This window comes from Citrus clementina, unplaced genomic scaffold, assembly GCF_000493195.1.
Source record: "Citrus clementina cultivar Clemenules unplaced genomic scaffold, Citrus_clementina_v1.0 scaffold_9, whole genome shotgun sequence".
Lineage (NCBI taxonomy): Eukaryota > Viridiplantae > Streptophyta > Magnoliopsida > Sapindales > Rutaceae > Citrus > Citrus x clementina.
Window position 1 is genome coordinate 21,970,575 of NW_006261964.1, and position 18,602 is coordinate 21,989,176.

The 18,602-nt window shown below is 33.9% G+C and overlaps 1 protein-coding gene across 13 annotated transcripts; it reads right to left on the bottom strand.

Annotated features, from left to right (window-relative positions):
- Positions 1–446: 446 nt before the first annotated feature.
- Positions 447–14,673, bottom strand: LOC18031360 (folylpolyglutamate synthase). 13 transcript variants are annotated; one of them, XM_024179494.1, is made up of 18 exons: positions 14,364–14,673; positions 14,061–14,243; positions 13,268–13,447; positions 12,678–12,889; positions 11,166–11,231; positions 10,312–10,421; positions 8,592–8,652; positions 7,621–7,704; positions 6,756–6,812; positions 6,488–6,548; positions 6,159–6,205; positions 5,931–6,008; positions 5,149–5,307; positions 4,370–4,720; positions 4,137–4,215; positions 3,544–3,699; positions 1,371–1,564; positions 447–753 (listed from the first exon to the last, which is right to left on the bottom strand). In XM_024179494.1, exons 3-18 carry the CDS (start codon positions 13,431–13,433, stop codon positions 694–696), a joined length of 1,941 nt encoding a protein of 646 aa, XP_024035262.1. In that variant the 5' UTR covers positions 13,434–13,447; positions 14,061–14,243; positions 14,364–14,673; the 3' UTR covers positions 447–693. The 13 variants fall into 13 exon arrangements, with proteins under 13 accessions (XP_024035262.1, XP_024035256.1, XP_024035281.1 ...); XM_024179488.1 differs by lacking the exon at positions 14,061–14,243; XM_024179496.1 differs by lacking the exons at positions 447–753; positions 14,061–14,243 and adding an exon at positions 1,091–1,273.
- Positions 14,674–18,602: the final 3,929 nt, after the last annotated feature.

Genomic DNA, 18,602 nt, shown 5'->3' on the forward strand with positions numbered 1-18,602 from the left:
AGAGAAAGGCCAAAGTTTGACCGCCACATAGATCTTCTATTGGATTCATGCACAACAAGGTGACCTCAAAAGAATTAAGAAACATACAAAGTATAATGAAGGTAGACAAGAGTTGACACATCACAGCCCAAAAAAATAAAAAAGAAAGGAAAAAAAGTACCTAGGAGGCACAACCAACAAAACTCTATTGCTCCTTGCTTTTTCCCACCATTTCTATACAAACCAATCCACCAACATTCAGCCAAAAATAGGAGTAATTTAACCCCCAAAAAAAAAAAATCTACTCGAACAAAGACATACACAAGATCGGCAGCGAAAAATTTTCTTGGAATAAATGACTCAAAACTCCTAAACATTTTATTTGACAAAGAGATAAGCATGGAATACATCAGCAGAAATAATAACAGTAGATTTGGCAAAATACAGACATACGGATCTTTCCAGCAACAAATTTTAGAATAATCGTTTCTTTTCTGAATTTTACAAGCATCATGTATTTTACACAGCACAACAATGAATCGTACCTATGCTGACTCAAAGAGAAGCATTATTGGTTTAGCCATGCATCACATTCCATGATGACCTTAAGACCAATTAATGATAAAAGGTTTAAAGAAGGCATTTGACGGATACAGAAGAAACATAAAGAAAAATGCAGCCGACTTCCGGAAGCATCACTTTTAAAATACTATACTATCTCTTTAACAGCTTTAGTACATCTCCAACCAAATGCAATGATCCGGTGACAAGAACCTGTAAATACACATTAAACAAATATAATATTTACAAGAGTGACTGCTTAGTGCATATATACATACATAAACAACAAACAAGCAAAGCAAAGTAACAGAGAAATAATCCATGCTATTGATATTTATCCAGAAGGGGGGGGGGGGGTCATTGCTTCTGATGGCAGGAGTATGATCTGGTTTATAATACAATGGTCATGCAACTAACAACAAAAAATAAGATGCCAATGCACACCCAGAGAGAGACAGAGAGAGAGAGAGTTATAAAACAACTTAAATACTGAGAACCCAGGTCCCAAAATCCTTCAAGAGTATGCACTTTTTCCATTAAAAAGTGATAACCAATATATTCATATATTCATAGGTGGTCATTCAAGTAATTGAGAATCCCCAAACCCCAGTAGTCTGTATATACAGTATCATATTAATGGCACTGGGTGCCTACTGATCCTGTAGATTAAATAAGAATAAAAATTAGTAAAACACTAACTTGTCGGTTTTTTGGAACCCATCCTTTGTCGATTCTAAAAAAGCCAAAATTGCAGTTCATTTTAGTTCTATGTTCTACCCATTTAGCCATGTTGTCTCAAACCAAAAAGATATCAAAGAGATTATTCTTACCTGAACTCTTATGGAAGGGTTTTCTTGTACACTATCTCTCAACCACTTTATTGTCAATGGCAATGAAGGAATTACTGCACTGCAAGCAAAACATTCTTCTGCAGGACTGCAAAGAGGAGCATCCTCATAAAGGAACTTGCAAGGAGGTAAGATCTCAGTGCTCTCCTTCATAGAGCTCTTTTCAAGTACAGGATCTGCCATCAACCCAAACGAACACCAGCCTCACTAAATTAATGTTCAATATCTTTAATCACTATCTGTTAATGCATGTGAATGGAATCTATACAGAAGGGAACTTTGAATAGAAATTTTAATCGTGATGACTCATCTTCATGTTGTGTATGTCGCATAACTGTCGTCAAGGGTACTCCTACAACTGTACCAAATAATTTGTGGAGTCAAAATGTTGATACTTATTTGCAATAAAATGAAAGCTTCCCTTTCTTGTTTGTCCCTGAATCCTGATAGTTTGTGCCTGAATTATTGGATGGCCTAAAAAAAATGGAAGTTAAAGGATGTGTTTGGCACATTACATTACATGGGACTACATTGCATCAGTTAGTGCAGTCAAATGTTTGGCAAATTAAAATATGGTGCATTATAATGTACCCCATAATATAGCACCTGCCGCATTAGACAAGCCCGGGGGACCCTAGGATTGCTCAGGGGATGTTTGGCACACTTTATTGCAATAGAATACATTGCATTAGGGTGCATTGCATACTGTAACGCAACACCACGTTTGGTGTAGTATGGACTGTATTATGAACAATAATCCATTATATTAATATTTATATTAAAAAAATCTAATTTAGATTTCTTAATATTTTAATATTTCATTATTAGCTATAATAAATTAGTTATTTAATTTATTATTAAGTAATTTATTCTATATATTAATTATAACAATATAAAAATAAGAAAATAAATTATTATTTATTATATTATAGTATACGATATTATTGAATAATATAACTAATGTAATATTCATATATAATATAATATCAAATTGTGGATTCATTTTTATATATTAATTGTTATAGCATAAAATAAAAAAAGCCAAAAGGCTAACGAGGCAATTGCAGCATTAAGCATACCTAAGATCCCTCGAGATTATTTAATGCAGCAGTTTCTACATTATAGTGCATTGTAATGCAGTCTCTTAATTTGCCAAATATGGGGACTGCCAAACATGGGGACATCATTAACTAATGCAATATAGTCCAATATAATGTAGTCTGTCAAACACACCCTTAATGCATCAACTGACACATTAATGCAGCAACAGCCACATTAACCCTTTTCTTCTGGTTATATTATAACAATTAACATATAAGAATGAACTTATAATTTAATATCACATTATACCTTTTTTATTTCTTTTATAGTATAATGATTAATGCCAAATAAATCGTATTAAATAATATTTATATCATTTAATACCCTAAGAATTTTGCAGTTTCCTTTTCTAAACGAAGAAACACGAGCCTTCTTTTCTTTTTTTTTTTAAATTATTACGTTATTGAGATAGAACAGGCAATTATTAATCATACTATGTTAGCTAAGTGAGCTTAAGACACTTATGCTGGAATCAAAATTGCTTTTGGCTGCTTGGAAGTCGAATTCATTACAGACTCCATCCTATGGTTAATTCAACCAAAGAGCCACTGGTATCTAGTCAACAAGAAATTACAAACTGTATTTACTCGAAGGCCACCTCAAGCTCAAAGTATTAACAGAAAAGCATAACTTATGCGTATGAACAGTAATTAGTATACCCATGTTAGCCCAATGAAAACTTTTGTTAGGTACAAATATAAAGGGGCGGGGGCAGCTTAGTGATTTTACTAATTCACTAATTAGGACTCAAGTATAATTAAGAGATTAAGGAGTCATTTAGGGTTTATGTTGAGTTTTGTCAGGTATTAGGAATAATTAAGAGTTTTGGGAGAGATTAACCTACCTCTCAAGTTGTAGGTCAGGATTGTTTTTTTTTTTAATTTAATTAATAAAAATTAGCCCTAATTTACCCCCAAGCCCAATCAACCCATTAGGTCATAATCTGTTATTCCCATCTATCATAATGCTTACTGAGTGGGTTAAGACCTGACAAAGAACATCAAGCAGAAAATATAGCTATTCAGCAACAGAGAACAAAAGAATTAGGTATTACCAGCCCCATGAATAATCCTCTCCCAAAGTCTCTGGAGGCTGAATTGCCAAGACAAGTCCTTGCCAGAGATAGCCAAAGAAATGAATGAGGAACCAGACGTAACCTTGCTATATGTTGAAACACTTGGGACGAAAAGTGCTTTTGAGAAATGAGTGCCTGAGCAAGATCGCATTACACATTGAATTAATAGAAGCTCAAAATGATGTGAAAACAGCAAAACAGCAATTGCCTTGCTGAAAGAAAACAGACGATAAAATATCATTTTGACTTTCAGTATTCAAGTACAGTTCACTCAAGTGATTTTTCCCTAGGAAGTGTTTCTCCAAGAAATAAAAGCAGCAAGTTGGGGGGGGGGGGGGTGGAGAAATCTGATTCCAGGCAGTATGAGCAGGACCGACATGCATAGTGTAACATAAGGATGCCAATGGCTTACCAAGATAGAATAAAAATAGAGCAAACTCATAATGCAAATTCACACAGTTGAAAGAGGTGATATGTTGACGAATAGGCTTGAGGTGATCCATAATATACGGTCTACATGTGTAAGAGACCAACAAAATGAAACTGATCATTTGTGTCTGAATTAGTGATACCTGAGGAAGCACATGTACTCACAAGCCGTGGAAGCAGAACTTGAGGGTGCCTCGCCTCCATGCAATTGAATAAAAGAATCTACAATGAGGCATGTACACCGAATGAGGTGCCAATAAAGGTGCCCACGAAGATCCACATTTAAAGAAAGTAATACAGGATTTACATACGCTTTCAAGGAATCACATGATGTAATCCACTCCTCAAAAAGTCTTTCTATTTGCAAAGTGTTTACCTGCTTAGATATTTTGTTAGCATGCTTGGTTTTCTCCATTTTATGTCCAATGTAACCATTCCTTTGAACAACTTCTTCCATATTGTTAGTTTTGGTTGTAGAAGACATTGATGATAGTGAAGAATTTCCGCTGCCTTTCACGACACTAGAGAACCATTTGGCACACGCTTCCATGCTCTCAGCAGTATGAGCTCCATCCAAGTAAAAGATCAGCTCTCCAGAGGAATTCTCAAATAACCCTGATGAATTGGGCACCGAAGAAATATCATAAACAATTTGAGCCCTCCCCAAAAGATGTGCAGTTGAAAGACCCCTAACAAATGCATCCGGCAAATCTGCTCCCTGGCCATCCTGTTTATCATTTCACCAATTTTCATAGTAAGTGCTCAGTTTCAAACCTAGACTGCATACTAAAGAAGAGGACCATTAATACCCATTGCAAAGATGATTACTATTTTTGGTGTCCATAGAATTTAACTGGAAAAGATGAATCACCAGATTCACACAACTTTAGGTTTAAGCAAAACCTAAGATGCCTCTCTCTCTCTCTCTCTCTCTCTCTATATCTGTGTCTGTCTAATGCTCAAACCCACCCTATAGCCGCATGCATATTAAGAAAAAATTGAAAATAATAACTCCCAATATAATTTCCACTAATTTCAAAGAATTGCATGAAAAAGAAAAAAATTACAAGTTTATATGTCCTCTGGTGTCTATCATGTAACTCCATGTTAAGCAGAAAGAATAATAAATTAAGGAAGAATAGGGGCACAACTGACATTGTGAGACACTTTCTCCCAGTTTCCAGTTCTTCGAAGCCAACATTCAGAGAGGGAGACAGCAAGACCAGCATTAACCAACTGGTGATCGCCAGACAAGCTAAGCTCTAGTCCCTTTAACTTTTCAATATCCAGAGGTGCTGCTACCTCCAGGGGAACCTGCAATTGAGAAAAATGTTCTCTGAGGAATGCTGGTAACAATTATAGTCTTTCTGCTGCTCTCCCTGTGTGTGTGTGTCAGATTCAGTCAGAGTGAGGTTTCCTTTTATTGGTTCGATGTGGATGGAGGTGAGTGATCTGCATCAAACCTACAATGACTAATGTTGAAAAGCGATAGTTGAAGACGAAGATTATAGATGTATGATATGGGGAAATTATAAAATAAAACAATAGCAATCTACATTGGTCTAGTTGCACATCAGATTGTACAAAAAACCATTACATAACTAAAGTCCATAAAAAAATTAGAGTCGAGTTGGACATGCTTATATCTTCTTTGGTGGAAATGGTTATTTTAAACTAGATTGTAATAAAACTAAACACATTTCATACATGTCAGCATACAAGTTAAATTGGCATGCAAAATGGATCACAATAAGAAATCATTCTGATGCTATTCCCTGCCAATCCATTGAGAGAGTTGAATTCTTTTACAACATGGGATTCAGATATATTCCAAATACTTCTATAAAGACAGAACCAGGTGTTTAACAAGAAATATATAAGCATGTGAAGTAGGAATTAGGATAAAGGTTACAACAGAGAAGAGTTTAGAATGATACCATCAATTCAAGTGCCCTGTCCTGAAGAACACTCATTGCTTCAGAGAGCTGGGGTACAGTGAATGCGGGAATTTGTGGCTTCAGAAGCAGGAAAGACATCAACTCAGAAAATACTTGAAAATGAAAACTGCCCATTTGAACAATTGAAATACCAATAATGAAATAAATCAATGCTAAAGAAAACCATATATTCATGCAAGTTGAGTAGCTAGCATATCAGATGTATACCTTGAAAATTCCAGCTTTGTGAAAAGCAATGTCGTTGAGGGTATTTCCTGCGTAAGACAAATACTGTCACATAAATAAGAGAATAACTCATTCATCTTGCATTGTTTAAAACCCACTCCCCCCCCCCCCCCCCCAATCACAAAAAAAAAAATCAGCGGCAAAATTTAGAAGAACGCACGAGCAATTTAGTATGAGAGCCACAACGGATTCCAAAACCGCTAATGACACTCCCGTGGAAGTGAAAAAAATAAATTTTCCACAAAGTTTGCAACAAATAAAATTCGAACTATCTGTGAGCAAGAAAATGAAATTTTCAGAAAACAACTCACCCAACACTTCCATATGATCCATGCCAAGAGAAGTAACGCCACAAACAACAGGCTCTTTAATCTGCAAATTTCCAACATCAAATCCCATAACCATTAAATTTATCCTTTACAATTATTTTCACAATCACTTCAAATAGCATGCTAATACAATGCACAAGGTCATCTTTAATTTTTTGCTTTTTTCTTGTAAAACCATAAGGATAAGCTCTTAAACTTTTTGTAAACTCTACAACAATCACGAAAGGCAGTTCTATGATGAGATCCTTACCACATTTGTTGAATCCTTTTCTCCGCCAAGACCAACTTCAATAATAGCAACATCTACCTGCGAACAAGAATTGATTCAGTGAAAGAGAGAGAAAGGGATTAATAACAGGTCAAAATAAGGCACCAAAATGTTAGTCTGTGAATCTGAAATTTTATAAAAAAAATTGCTGCTGGTGAACAATGATCGCATTAGGAATGTGCAAATTAAGGAGATCAAATGAAGGCATTAAAAATTTAATAGAACTAGAAATAGAAAATATAGGTGGAGAATTAGAAGGGGGAAAGGAGTCATACATGATAGAAAGCTTGTGGTGATAGATGACATTACCAATATCAACAAGCATAGTTACTTTTATGTATATTATGAATACCTAATTCGTATTTGCAAGCTGGCCCAACAAAATTTCATGGAAGTTTTTGTGGTGTGGCAAACGTTTCATGGAGTTTAAAGTGGAAAATCTTAAAGACAAGATTATTGGGGACAATATAAGTGTTTCAATTTTGGTTTCAAATCAAATGATATGATTGAGTGTCTAGAGTGATATTCATGGAAGATCTGAGGATCACTACTGGTTGCAGAAACATAGAAATCATTCCAGAAAGGTTTTGATACAATCTTCCATATGCTTCTAGAAATTTTTTAGGAGGAAGATTTAACACTTTGGAAAGCCCGGAACTTGAATGGTATCAGTCTCTGGAAGAATGGAAAATAGAACATACTGTGAGTGAAGGAAAATAAACATCCTAGAATGTGGTTTAACAATAACTGCTCAGTTTTTACTGCCAGCATGAGTAAAACAGATAGCCACTGCAAGGCCAGATTTGAAAGATGAGCACTGATGAAAATTAGATATTTCCCGACTCACCTGTTCACATACAAATATTTTGAATGCCAATACAGTGAGGAACTGAAACAGTGGAGGCATCGGCAGGTCTTCCGTAACATTTTCCTGCAAATTGAAATGATCCCAAACACGATTAAAGTACTAAAACAATATTTAGCCACAAAGCCCAAGGAAAATTTACTGGACAAATTATCATCTAATGCAAGGTCAGATAGTTAAGAAGTGATCATAATCAACAATACACCTTCACATACCTAATCACCTAAATTTAGTTTCCAACATTCAGGCTGGGAAATCAGCTCCAACTTTTGTTTAAAATACCGCTCATATTCTGCCTTGGCTTCTAAAACATACAAATGTCTATTTTTTCCATTGCTTTAATATAGCTATTTGTATAATTTTTTCATGTCCAAAATGAGCTTGAAAGTAAAAACTTTTTCACAAATTCAGGTTAGTAAATGATATGAGATTTGAATTATAGTCCTTCACCGTAAGTATGAAAAAAGGAAGAAGAGTATGGGAATGCCAATTGCCAAAACTAGAAGCAACAGGGGCTGCTCCTAGTTTTGTTTAAAATACCACTAATATTCTGCCTTGGCTTCTAAAACATACAAATGTCTATTTTTGCCAGTGCTTTAATATAGCTATTTGTATAATTTTTTCATGTCCAAAATGAGCTTGAAAGTAAAAACTTTTTCACAAATTCAGGTTAGTAAATTATATGAGATTTGAATTATAGTCCTTCACCGTAAGTATGAAAAAAGGAAGAAGAGTATGGGAATGCCAATTGCCAAAACTAGAAGCAACAGGGGCACAGCCACAACCAATTTCACATTTTACTCATTTAAGAGAGACTAAATGCAAAAAGGGTACCCATCAAGTACAAGAGTAGCAGAAAAGATAGACTTGGGAAAAAATACTTACTCCCAGAGTAAATACGTATCAAATCGAGACTAAAAACAGTAGTTACCATAAAGAAAAATATATCTTACCCTCAATAGGTGCCAGCACTCCCAAAAATAAAATAGAAATTTATCTTCAGTTATGTCCAACCTACAAAGGCATTTCAGTGTTAAAAAATAAGATAGAATACTTCAGAAATATCCGTAATTCAGGCAATTGATCGCAGCTAGTTTATTATTGAGGATCTCTCAAGTTGAGGTAACATTTATCCCAACCATTAAAATGACTTTTAGTTAGACACTAAGTGCCAAGTTAATACATACATGACGACAGTTAGATTTTGAATCTGCTTAATATTGATAGTAATACTTCTATATACATCAAGGAAATTGTTCTAATAATTTCCCCTGTTCTCATGAAACTATTAGTTCCCTTCTGAAAAAATTAATCAGATCACATTCAGCAAATGAACTATCCCTCCAGCCCCAATTATCCATCTCAATAAATAGTCAAAAGTTACTCAAGTTGATGTCTCATCTATGTTATAACTGAATTTTCTGTAGACCCTCAAATTTGACAGCTGAAAGAAATGAATACAGAAATCACAAAGATGACTAAAGCAGATGACCAATGAAGTTTAATGTCCCTAAGTAAATTAATAATAATAAATAAGTGAAGGTCCAACCATACTGAAATTTCTCTATGATATCTTATTAAGAAATAGAAGGCTACAAAGTTTTCCTTCTACACTGAGACCATCATCACAAAAATGAGTAAAGATAAATGATAAAAGGCATAATTTTACGGATATAGAGATTCTGTTGCAACAATTCCACACACCATTCCTGAATTTGGCAAAAAATGTAGCAATACTCCATGGAAAAAACCAGGAACTTTCATTTTAACGGCTTAGTTCTTTCATGATTCATCAATTCATACATCCGAACCAGCTTAGAGGATGTAGAAGGCAAAGGTGCATGGAAAAAACCAGGAACTTTCATTTTAACGGCTTAGTCCTTTCATGATTCATCAATTCATACATCCGAACCAGCTTACAGGATTTAGAAGGCAAAGGTGCTGGGCAAGGTGCAGTTCACGCATGGCTAATTGAGCATGGCAAATCAAGTACTTTCAAGGTAATGTAGATAGCAAAAATTTTACTGGTGTATTATGTGAAGAGGAAAGCATTGATTATGCAAGTGGCTTTGGAGTTTTGGTACAACCTTTTCAGCGTAGCTGAGATTTCAAGGGTGATTCCACCCTCCTGTGATCCTTTGATAACAGATCATTTCTGTACCTATGGCAGGGAAAGGACACCAAAGTGCTAATGGAGTTTCACTGTCATGGCAGTGTTCCCAATGATGTGGATGGAAAGAAATTTCTGGGATATTTTAAGAATGAGAAAAAGATCTTCAATTTTAGAAGGTGCATTTCTTAATTCTTAGATTCTCTTTTGACTCCAGTTTCTAAGGATAATGAATGTGCATTAATTTTTAATTTCATGCCTTAATTGGGTTCTAATCATTTTGTTAATAACGAGATGTGTTTAGCAGACTGCTGGTCCACAGAGTAGTATAATATTTTGTTTCCTATCAAAAAGTAGATAAATAAATAGCCATTTAAACATGTACATGAGTCTTGAGCAACATATCCTTCGGGAATGCAAATCTGGTCTCTAGTTATCTTGTCGTATTTTTATTTTTTTTGTGTAAAACCGCTCATACCCTTGAGTGATGCGTAATAAGAACCCAAAATGAAAATATTTGTCAAATTGGTTCTAAAAAGCTAGAAAATTTGAACATTACTAACCCATTGATGCGAAATCGTTCTCTCACATCAATGAGATGGGGTGAGGTGAAGAGTCCAGTTCGAAAACCACACTCCCGTAAAATAGCCTCGCAGAATGTACACGTTGAACCCTGAAATATGTATTCATCAGCATTAACAAACTGAAAATACAATGAAAGGTGGGAGAGGGGTGTCCTCCAATTTTACGTGATTCAAATTCTCAAATATTTTTATGCGTACACCCAACACTTCTTCAAAACAGATACTGAAGTTTGTTATAACAATAAAGATTGATGCAGATATAAGAAGGGCAGGGATCTATAAATCCAAAAGACAATTCTTCATTACTGAAGTACTAAAAACTCAAAGTACAATCAGAGACAAAATCATTTAATTGGTATCTGTTCTTTTTTCTTTTGAATAATCAAATACGAGGATATCAGAAACATATAATGACATATTTATGAGTTGGAGAAGCAATATCTTTTAAAAGGCTCTAACAAAATGAATGCATTTTTCAATTTAACCATCGATTTTGAAGCATTTCTTTTATGGATTTGGCAGCTTTTTATCGCTGGTTGACTAAATAAAGAGAAAATGTCCAGAACATTTCTAATGAAATAATATTGTCCAACCACTACCAAACTGAATCAGCGCTTGCTTAATCTATAAAATTTATCATTAACTGGTTGCACAGAGTAAAAGTTCAATTCACAGAATATTATGGTTGATCAATTGAGAATATCAGCCTAGACCATACTGTGGGTCCAATCCATATTAAAGGACTATTTTATTTGTACAAAAACAAGCAGAGCATGAAGGTTTCAAACCCTGCCTTATCCAAGAAGTAATGAATTAGTGAAAATGATCGATACCTTCCCTTTTGTCCCTGAGACATGGATAACTTTGAGCTCAGCTATACGATCCTCCAAGCCTAGTATCTATATAACAGATAACTAGATTTCAAAACTCAGGCAGAATTATTTCAGAAGGAATAAATGAGATTCCAAAATGGATATGCATCCAAAGTAACTAAGTTTCAATCATTGATATTCATTCTAATAACTGAAAACCATGCAACCAGAAAAAAATGCAAACCAAATCATATCACTGACAACAAATCAGCACAACAAATACAACATAAAAGCATAAAAAACTAAAAGAAAATGGATAATGATAGGTTATAAAAGAGAATAAGTTTATATATGTACCGAAAACATGGAATGGAGCACATCCTCCTCGAATTTGAATTTCTCAACACATCTTTGGGTTTCAACATGGTTAGAGAAAGAAAAGCCAACATCTTGATTCCAAAAGTCTTTCAGTTCTCATCCACTATGAACTAATCTGCCATCCATGGTCCCAAGACCCACTCAACTACTTAATGCCCCAACTAAAGTGATAGCACTGGTCACAAGTTAACTATCTCATGTACTACCCACAAATAGTAAGAATTGGGAAACTACCCATATGGCAAGATGTGAAAATGAAACAAGAGTTCACTCAAGTATACAGTTCTCTGGAGCAGAAAGTTCTCTCCTATGAATGACATACTGTAATTGCTAGCCTAATAACATCCTCTTTTGGTTATTGTTGGGCTTGACCTTAGTTCTTCGTGAGTCCTGAACGGTATTTGCCCTTAAGTTAATGTCACAAATATTAAAGAAAAAATTCAAAAGATGAATCTGCAAATAAAAGCCTTCTCTTTTCTTTCTTACACACCCAAAGTGTAAGACATTGCAGAGATACATAATATATATAGACTTCTGGGAAAAAAATTGAAGGCACTTTGGTCAATATTGAGCATCATATTAGTTTCTCATAAAATTAATGTTTGCCATGGTACCAACAAAGTAAGCTTCACTCATAAAACCAACAAGTAGAGATGCTTTAAATACAGCAGCTAAGAGAAGAAAAATTTAGAGCTAACCAAAGAAGCCACATAAATGCTAAATTAAGGAGGAAAATCGCCCAATTTGTTTGGTACAATTAAAAAGTTCTTGAAAGACAATTACTATTACCTTAAACTTTTAAGATTACCTTAAGGATGGAAATAACATTGAACATTTCAGAATCCAACAACAAGCAAAAATGTAAAACCCTAGAAAAATGTAAAACCCTCAGACTAGAAATGCAAGAATTCCTATAAGATTCAAGCATGGATGTAGACCAAGAAACTAAGTTAAGATAAGAAAGACTGACTATTTCAGTGATATAACACAGGGCAGTGGTGAAGCTACTGCATCCAATTTCATTTCTAACATACAGAAAATATGATGTAGCATTCATGTTTCATGAATTGTACGTAAAAAATTACTTTTGGAAGTCAGAAAGATACAATATTCTAAAAAATAAAGACGTGAAAATTTCAATCCTGCCAATGTTACCTTAAGATACATCGACATTCTTTGCAGTTTTCCATATCTACCAGCTATGTGTGATTGCTCTCCACGTTTCTGCCGTGTAATTAGAGAGGAAAGTGCTTGCATTGCATTTTCATATGAAGATGATAGAGGTAAATTTTCCTCGTATTCTGTCGTGAGTGCATTACTTACTGTTTTTCCCTTGACCTGAGATGACATCTTTGCATATCTCAAACCTGAAACATTAGTGCAGAAAAAACTCAAGCTCCTCTTATGCACCTTGCATCAAGATAAAGGACGTAAAATTTTTGAAGTCACTAACGCTGGGTGATTTGTGGATAGAAATTTTCCCAATCTCAAAGAATAACATATTACAATGTTTCAAATACAATCAATGATCCTTAACCAAACCTGTGACATCTCATAACTAAGGGTGTTAAGTGAATGATTTGGTTTTACAGTCAAAGACCAGGAAGAAATTCAGACTTTACAGTTGAACGATCTTCAACACTCATACAAATTGTATAACATAAAAATTAGAAATTATATATGCATTTCCAATGTGCAACCAAGTGCATTTACCTTATAAGTAATATATAAAAGCTTGATCCTACCCTTTGTCATCTGGTGGAGATCATTGTTCCCAGTGAGATCATGAATGTTAAGGGAGGCAGGTAAACTAGTAAAGCTCCATTTTTTTCTCATGGAGAATTGACAATTACGGAAGTGTAAAACTCCAAATATCCCACAGTTCAGAGTAGTATTTGAATGAACAAGCATCAAAGAGATCAATCCTGCGTGTCAACCAAAAGCACAAGTAACAATTAACAAAATTAGCTGAAGGCATTCTCACTTAAAAATAGAAAATATTGCTTTGAATCTTTTATTCTACAACGTCATAAAGAGAGGCAGAGGGCCACACAACGGAAAAGGAGACAACCCCAGCCCCAGATACCATTTTTTTTTTTTTTGTATGTAGCCTAATGGCAAACCAAATCAGCCACAATTGTTCAGCTTTGTTTTTCATTTTAAGAGATATGGTACTTATTATTTACCAGGACATAGCATAATTGTCAAATTATGAGTTGTGATCCTTATTACTGCCAAGTATTCTCTTGATAAGGACAATAATAAAGTAGCAAACCAGAAACCCATCTTTGTGATTTCTGAGCATTCAAAACCTGCCCATGGTAACATTCAACCTTTATTTATTTTGTGAATACGTAAGCTACTGGAAAACAGAATCTTTAAAGATTGCTGCATCTAAGGACCAAATTAATGAGCATCATGATGATTCAACCAACACTAAAAGACCATCTCATGAATAGCAATCAAATAGTCAGGAATAATTAATTAATCCCAAGGAAATGATCTCAACTCAACTCAAAATTTACATGTATTGATCACCTGAATTAACAGAACATCTGGCAACACCTATCCTCGCTTATTACTACTTTCTTGTTTCTATGAAACTGGAGCACTAGGCTAAGCTCCGAAGGAGAACTTGATTTTCCCAGGTCGTAAACAATGAGAAATCAGGTACCCAGAAGCTATAGCTTGAAGAACACAGTAATCATTTCTTCTTCAACTCTAGTAAAATAAAAAGAAAAAACCAAAGATCATATGCAAACATCAATGACGCACCCACATACAAAAAACATGGTAAATATGTAGTGAAATAGAGAAGTAGAGTTTAGAGGCTCAATTTACAAGTAAAAGGAGAAGACGTTGTCCTTCTTTTAGAATGTTGAGAGTTGGGTGCCACTTTTATTTGTTGTTATTTTTCAATTGAGTAACGAGTCGTTCGGTGGTACTTTTTGTTTTGCTTCCTTCTGTCGTCTGCTTCAGTGCTTTTGCGGCTTTAAGGTAAGCAACCACGGCTCATGATCAATGGCGATAACGGGTGTTTCTTTCGAATTACGGGAGTTCTCGTTCATCCTTATCAAATTGGTCCTTTTGATTCCTCAGATGGAATGACCAAAATACCGTTTAGCACTTTTTTTTTCTGAGTTCAAATGCCATTGAGCAATTAGTTTGGTAGTTCTTTCATCCTTATCAAATTGGTCCTTTTGATTCCTCATATGGAATGACCAAAATACCATTTAGCACTTTTTTTTTTTGAGTTCAAATACCATTGAGCACTTAGTTTGGTAGTTCTCTTTCATCCTTATCAAATTGGTCCTTTTGATTCCTCACATGGAATGACCAAAATACCATTTAACACTTTTTTTCTGAGTTTAAATGGATCTGACTACGGTGCAACGGTGGTATTGTGTCACCATTACATCCAGTTGTTGGGTCTACTTGGATGGATGTATCCATTGAGATTCAACGGCTGGGTGCAACGGTGGCACAATATCACCGTTGCACCATAGTTTGGTAGTTCTCTTTCATCCTTATCAAATTGATCATTTTGATTCCTCAGATGTGAAATACTAACTAGACAACCCAAGAGGGGAGTGAATTGGGTTTTTAAAACTTTAAGCTAAACAAATTGCACTATAATTTAATCTATTGCCTTAATCAAATAAAAAATAATAAATTCAATAAAGCTCAATAATAAAATAGTAAGGGAAGAGAAAACAAACACAAAGATTTTTACGTGGTTCGGCAACCCCACCTACGTCTACACCTCCAAGTACACCGGGCTTGAGGATTTCACTATCCAAGCCTCCCAAAGCTTCAAATGCTTACAATTGACTTTTCAAGATGTCAATGAACGTTTACAACAAGAGATTATCTCCTCAATCTCTTCACCTCAAGTGTTTCTCATACTTGTACATTCACAATTTGATGAGAAATGAAAATTACAACAAACAACTCTCTTTTAGAGTGGATATACAAATGATAGCTCAATGAAGATTTAATCTATGATGATTTTCGAAATTGAAGCTCAATATATGTTGTGTGCACTTGTTTATACTTGCAAAGATTGCTAAAAAAGAATTGGATTTAAGTTTATATAGTTTGAACTCAAAAACTAGTTGTTATTCACTTTTTGTTCATAACCGGCTTACCGTTTGTGGAATCCGGTTAGCCGCTTGTATGTTACCGTTAAGGTAAAATTTAAATTTTAGAACATCTGATATGCTGCTTACGATATCCGGATAGCCGTTTATGCTTCAAAAGCTTACTGCCCAACATCCGGATAGCCGCTTACGAAATCTAGATAGCCGCTTTCCATCTGAAGAGTTTCTGCCCAATATCCGGCTGGCCGCTTGTCACATCCGGTTAGCCACTTGCTACAGTAACGATACAGTGAACTGTTTACTAAAATTACAGTTTGATCCTAAAACTTTATATAATTATACTATAGCTCAAAACGTTATAAATTTTATAAATAGGTCCAATTTCAGAATCTCTAAATAATGTTTGTTATTCTTAAAACTTTTTAAATTTATGATATGGCCTCCAATGCTATGAAACTTTTCAAATAAGTCCTTCTCTAAAATTTCAAGCAAAACTTGTTGATTTTAAAGTTTTCAAAACTCTTTCAATTAAACCATAAACTTGAAAAACAACTAATTTCATAAAATCATTTTTCCATTAAATATAAAACCTTTATAATGTGAAAATAATGGTTTATTTAAAATGTATAAAAAATAATTTGAGCTTAAAAGATTAATCATTCTTAATCTTGTTTGTTATCATCAAAATCAACATTATGGAAACATATATGCTAACAAGATGGAATGACCAAAATACCATCTAGCCTTTTTTTTTTTTAATTTGAGAGATAATTTTATTAAAATCCATAAGCATGATTACAACAAACTTAGATTAATAGTTGGAACTTTATCCGACCATATTATGGAATAACAAATCCTTAATTAATACAGATTTATTAAAATATAAATCTTTTAATTAAAACATGCCGAAATATAAATATATAATTCAATATAATATATTATTGTACACTATTCAGTACTCACTAATTACTTACACCACTTTGCTTATTAAATTAATGCACTATAGTTACTAAAACAGACCAGCCTTATAGTTATAAGGATGCACAATATGATAACACGCTAGGGATGGCAATGGGGTGGGTTGGGGGTGGGGAGGCCAACCCCATTCTCCACCCCGTTAGAAATTTTTGTCTGTATTCCCCAATAAATTTAGTGGGGTGGGGATGGGGAATCCCCATGTAGGGAATGCTTTCCCCATCCCCACCCCATTCCCCATTTATTTATTTTATATTAGGTATAAATACATGAATACATGATTTCAGTAAGTTAAAAATTAGAGACTTAAAATAAAATCATCACCATATTATAAAGTATTTAAATTCTTTTAAAAAAATATCTAAAAGTTTGAAACAATATTTTAAAATGATATTAAAAGTGAAAAATATGGTGAAAAATATAATAATGTTTCATAGTTGAAAAATATTGTAGGTTTTTCTTTCATTCATATTCTGTTTATATTGCATAAAAATTAAAAAAAAATATTAATTGACATTATAATTCATAAAATAAAAATTATTAAATAAAAATTAAAAACATATTTATATATAATGGGGATTGGGGTGGGGAGTGCAAAACCAAACCCCACCCCATTAAGAATTTGGGAATTATTTTTCCCTCACTCCCCACCCTATTTCCCAAAAATTATTCAAAATTTTTCCCATTTGGGGTGGGGCTCCATGGGACCCCAATCCCGTAGAGGATTTTGTCATCCCTATAACATGCTTCATGAATATATTATTAGGGATAACAATGGGGTGGGGTGGGGGGTGGGGAAGCCTATCCCATTCCCCACTCCATTAAAAAATTTTGCCTCCATTTCCCACCTTATTCTCCAATAAATTCAGTGGGGTAGGGATGGAGAATCCCCATGTGGGGAATAATTTCATCATTCTCATTCCATTTTCATTTACCTATTTTATAGTAGGTATAGATACATGATTTCAGTAAATTAAAAATTAAAGATTTAAAATAAAATCATCACCATATTATAAAATATTTATAAAAAAAACTCTAAAAGTTTAAAATAATATCTTAAAATGATATTAAAAGTGAAAATATTCAAAGAGAGCCGCACCTTAAAAGAGAAAAGAAAACATAACAAGATTTTAGAGTTGAAAAATATTATAGGATTTTCTTTTATTCATATCCTATTTATATTACATAAAAATTAAAAAAAATATTAATTGACATTATAGTTGATAAAATAAAAATTATTAAATAAAAATTAAAAATATATTTATTTATAATGAGGATTGGGGTGGGGGTGGAGTGGAGAGTGCAAAACCAAACCCCACCCCGTTAATAATTTGGGGATTATTTTTCTTCCATTCCCCAGTCCATTCCCCAAAAATTATTTAAATTTTTTTTCCATTTAGGGTGGGGCTCCATGGGGCCCTCAAACCTGTAGAGAATTTTGACATCCCTATATATTATATAGAATCTTATTTTATAAAAGAAAAAGTAAAAAAAAATACAATAATATCACTTGATAAGTATAGAGACCCCAATTGGTAATTACATCACAATGAAGTATTTTTCCATAGATTTTTGAGTAACCTGCGACCGGGCGTCTCTTTGTTTACGTCCAGACAAAAATTTTGCACGTGATCATCATTTTATGGTTTAATGGGTTTTGTGTTTCTTGTTAATTGTTTGTTTTTTATTTTATTTATTTATTGTAGTAACAAAGTCAAACTTAATGAGGGAACAATATGATTGTTTTCTTTAGCAAAGACCCCGTTGGTTTGTTGCTTGTAATAAAGAGTTCAAAGGAATTGATTTTGTCTCATGCTAATCTTAGGAGTCCAGAAAATATATTTTCTATCTATTTTTTAAATTTAATATTCTGTTTTTTTATACTTTAATAGGAATAGATGTTTTGCCTGTTGTAATAACAGAACTTTTCGTTTCATTTACCTCTTTCACTCGTTATGAAATCTCATGTTCAAAAAATTGTTCTCAAGCATCAACCAATATCACT

Bases quoted from the DNA above. Each gene is read 5' to 3' on its own strand.
- LOC18031360 (XM_024179488.1), bottom strand. From the start codon at position 13,433: ATGCTTGTTCATTCAAATACTACTCTGAACTGTGGGATATTTGGAGTT. The intron at 6,549-6,755 runs GTAAGGATCTCA...GGAAATTTGCAG, and splicing joins AAAAGGATTCAACAAATGTG to ATTAAAGAGCCTGTTGTTTG. The intron at 754-1,370 runs GTAAGAATAATC...GTGTATTTACAG, and splicing joins ACCCTTCCATAAGAGTTCAG to GTTCTTGTCACCGGATCATT.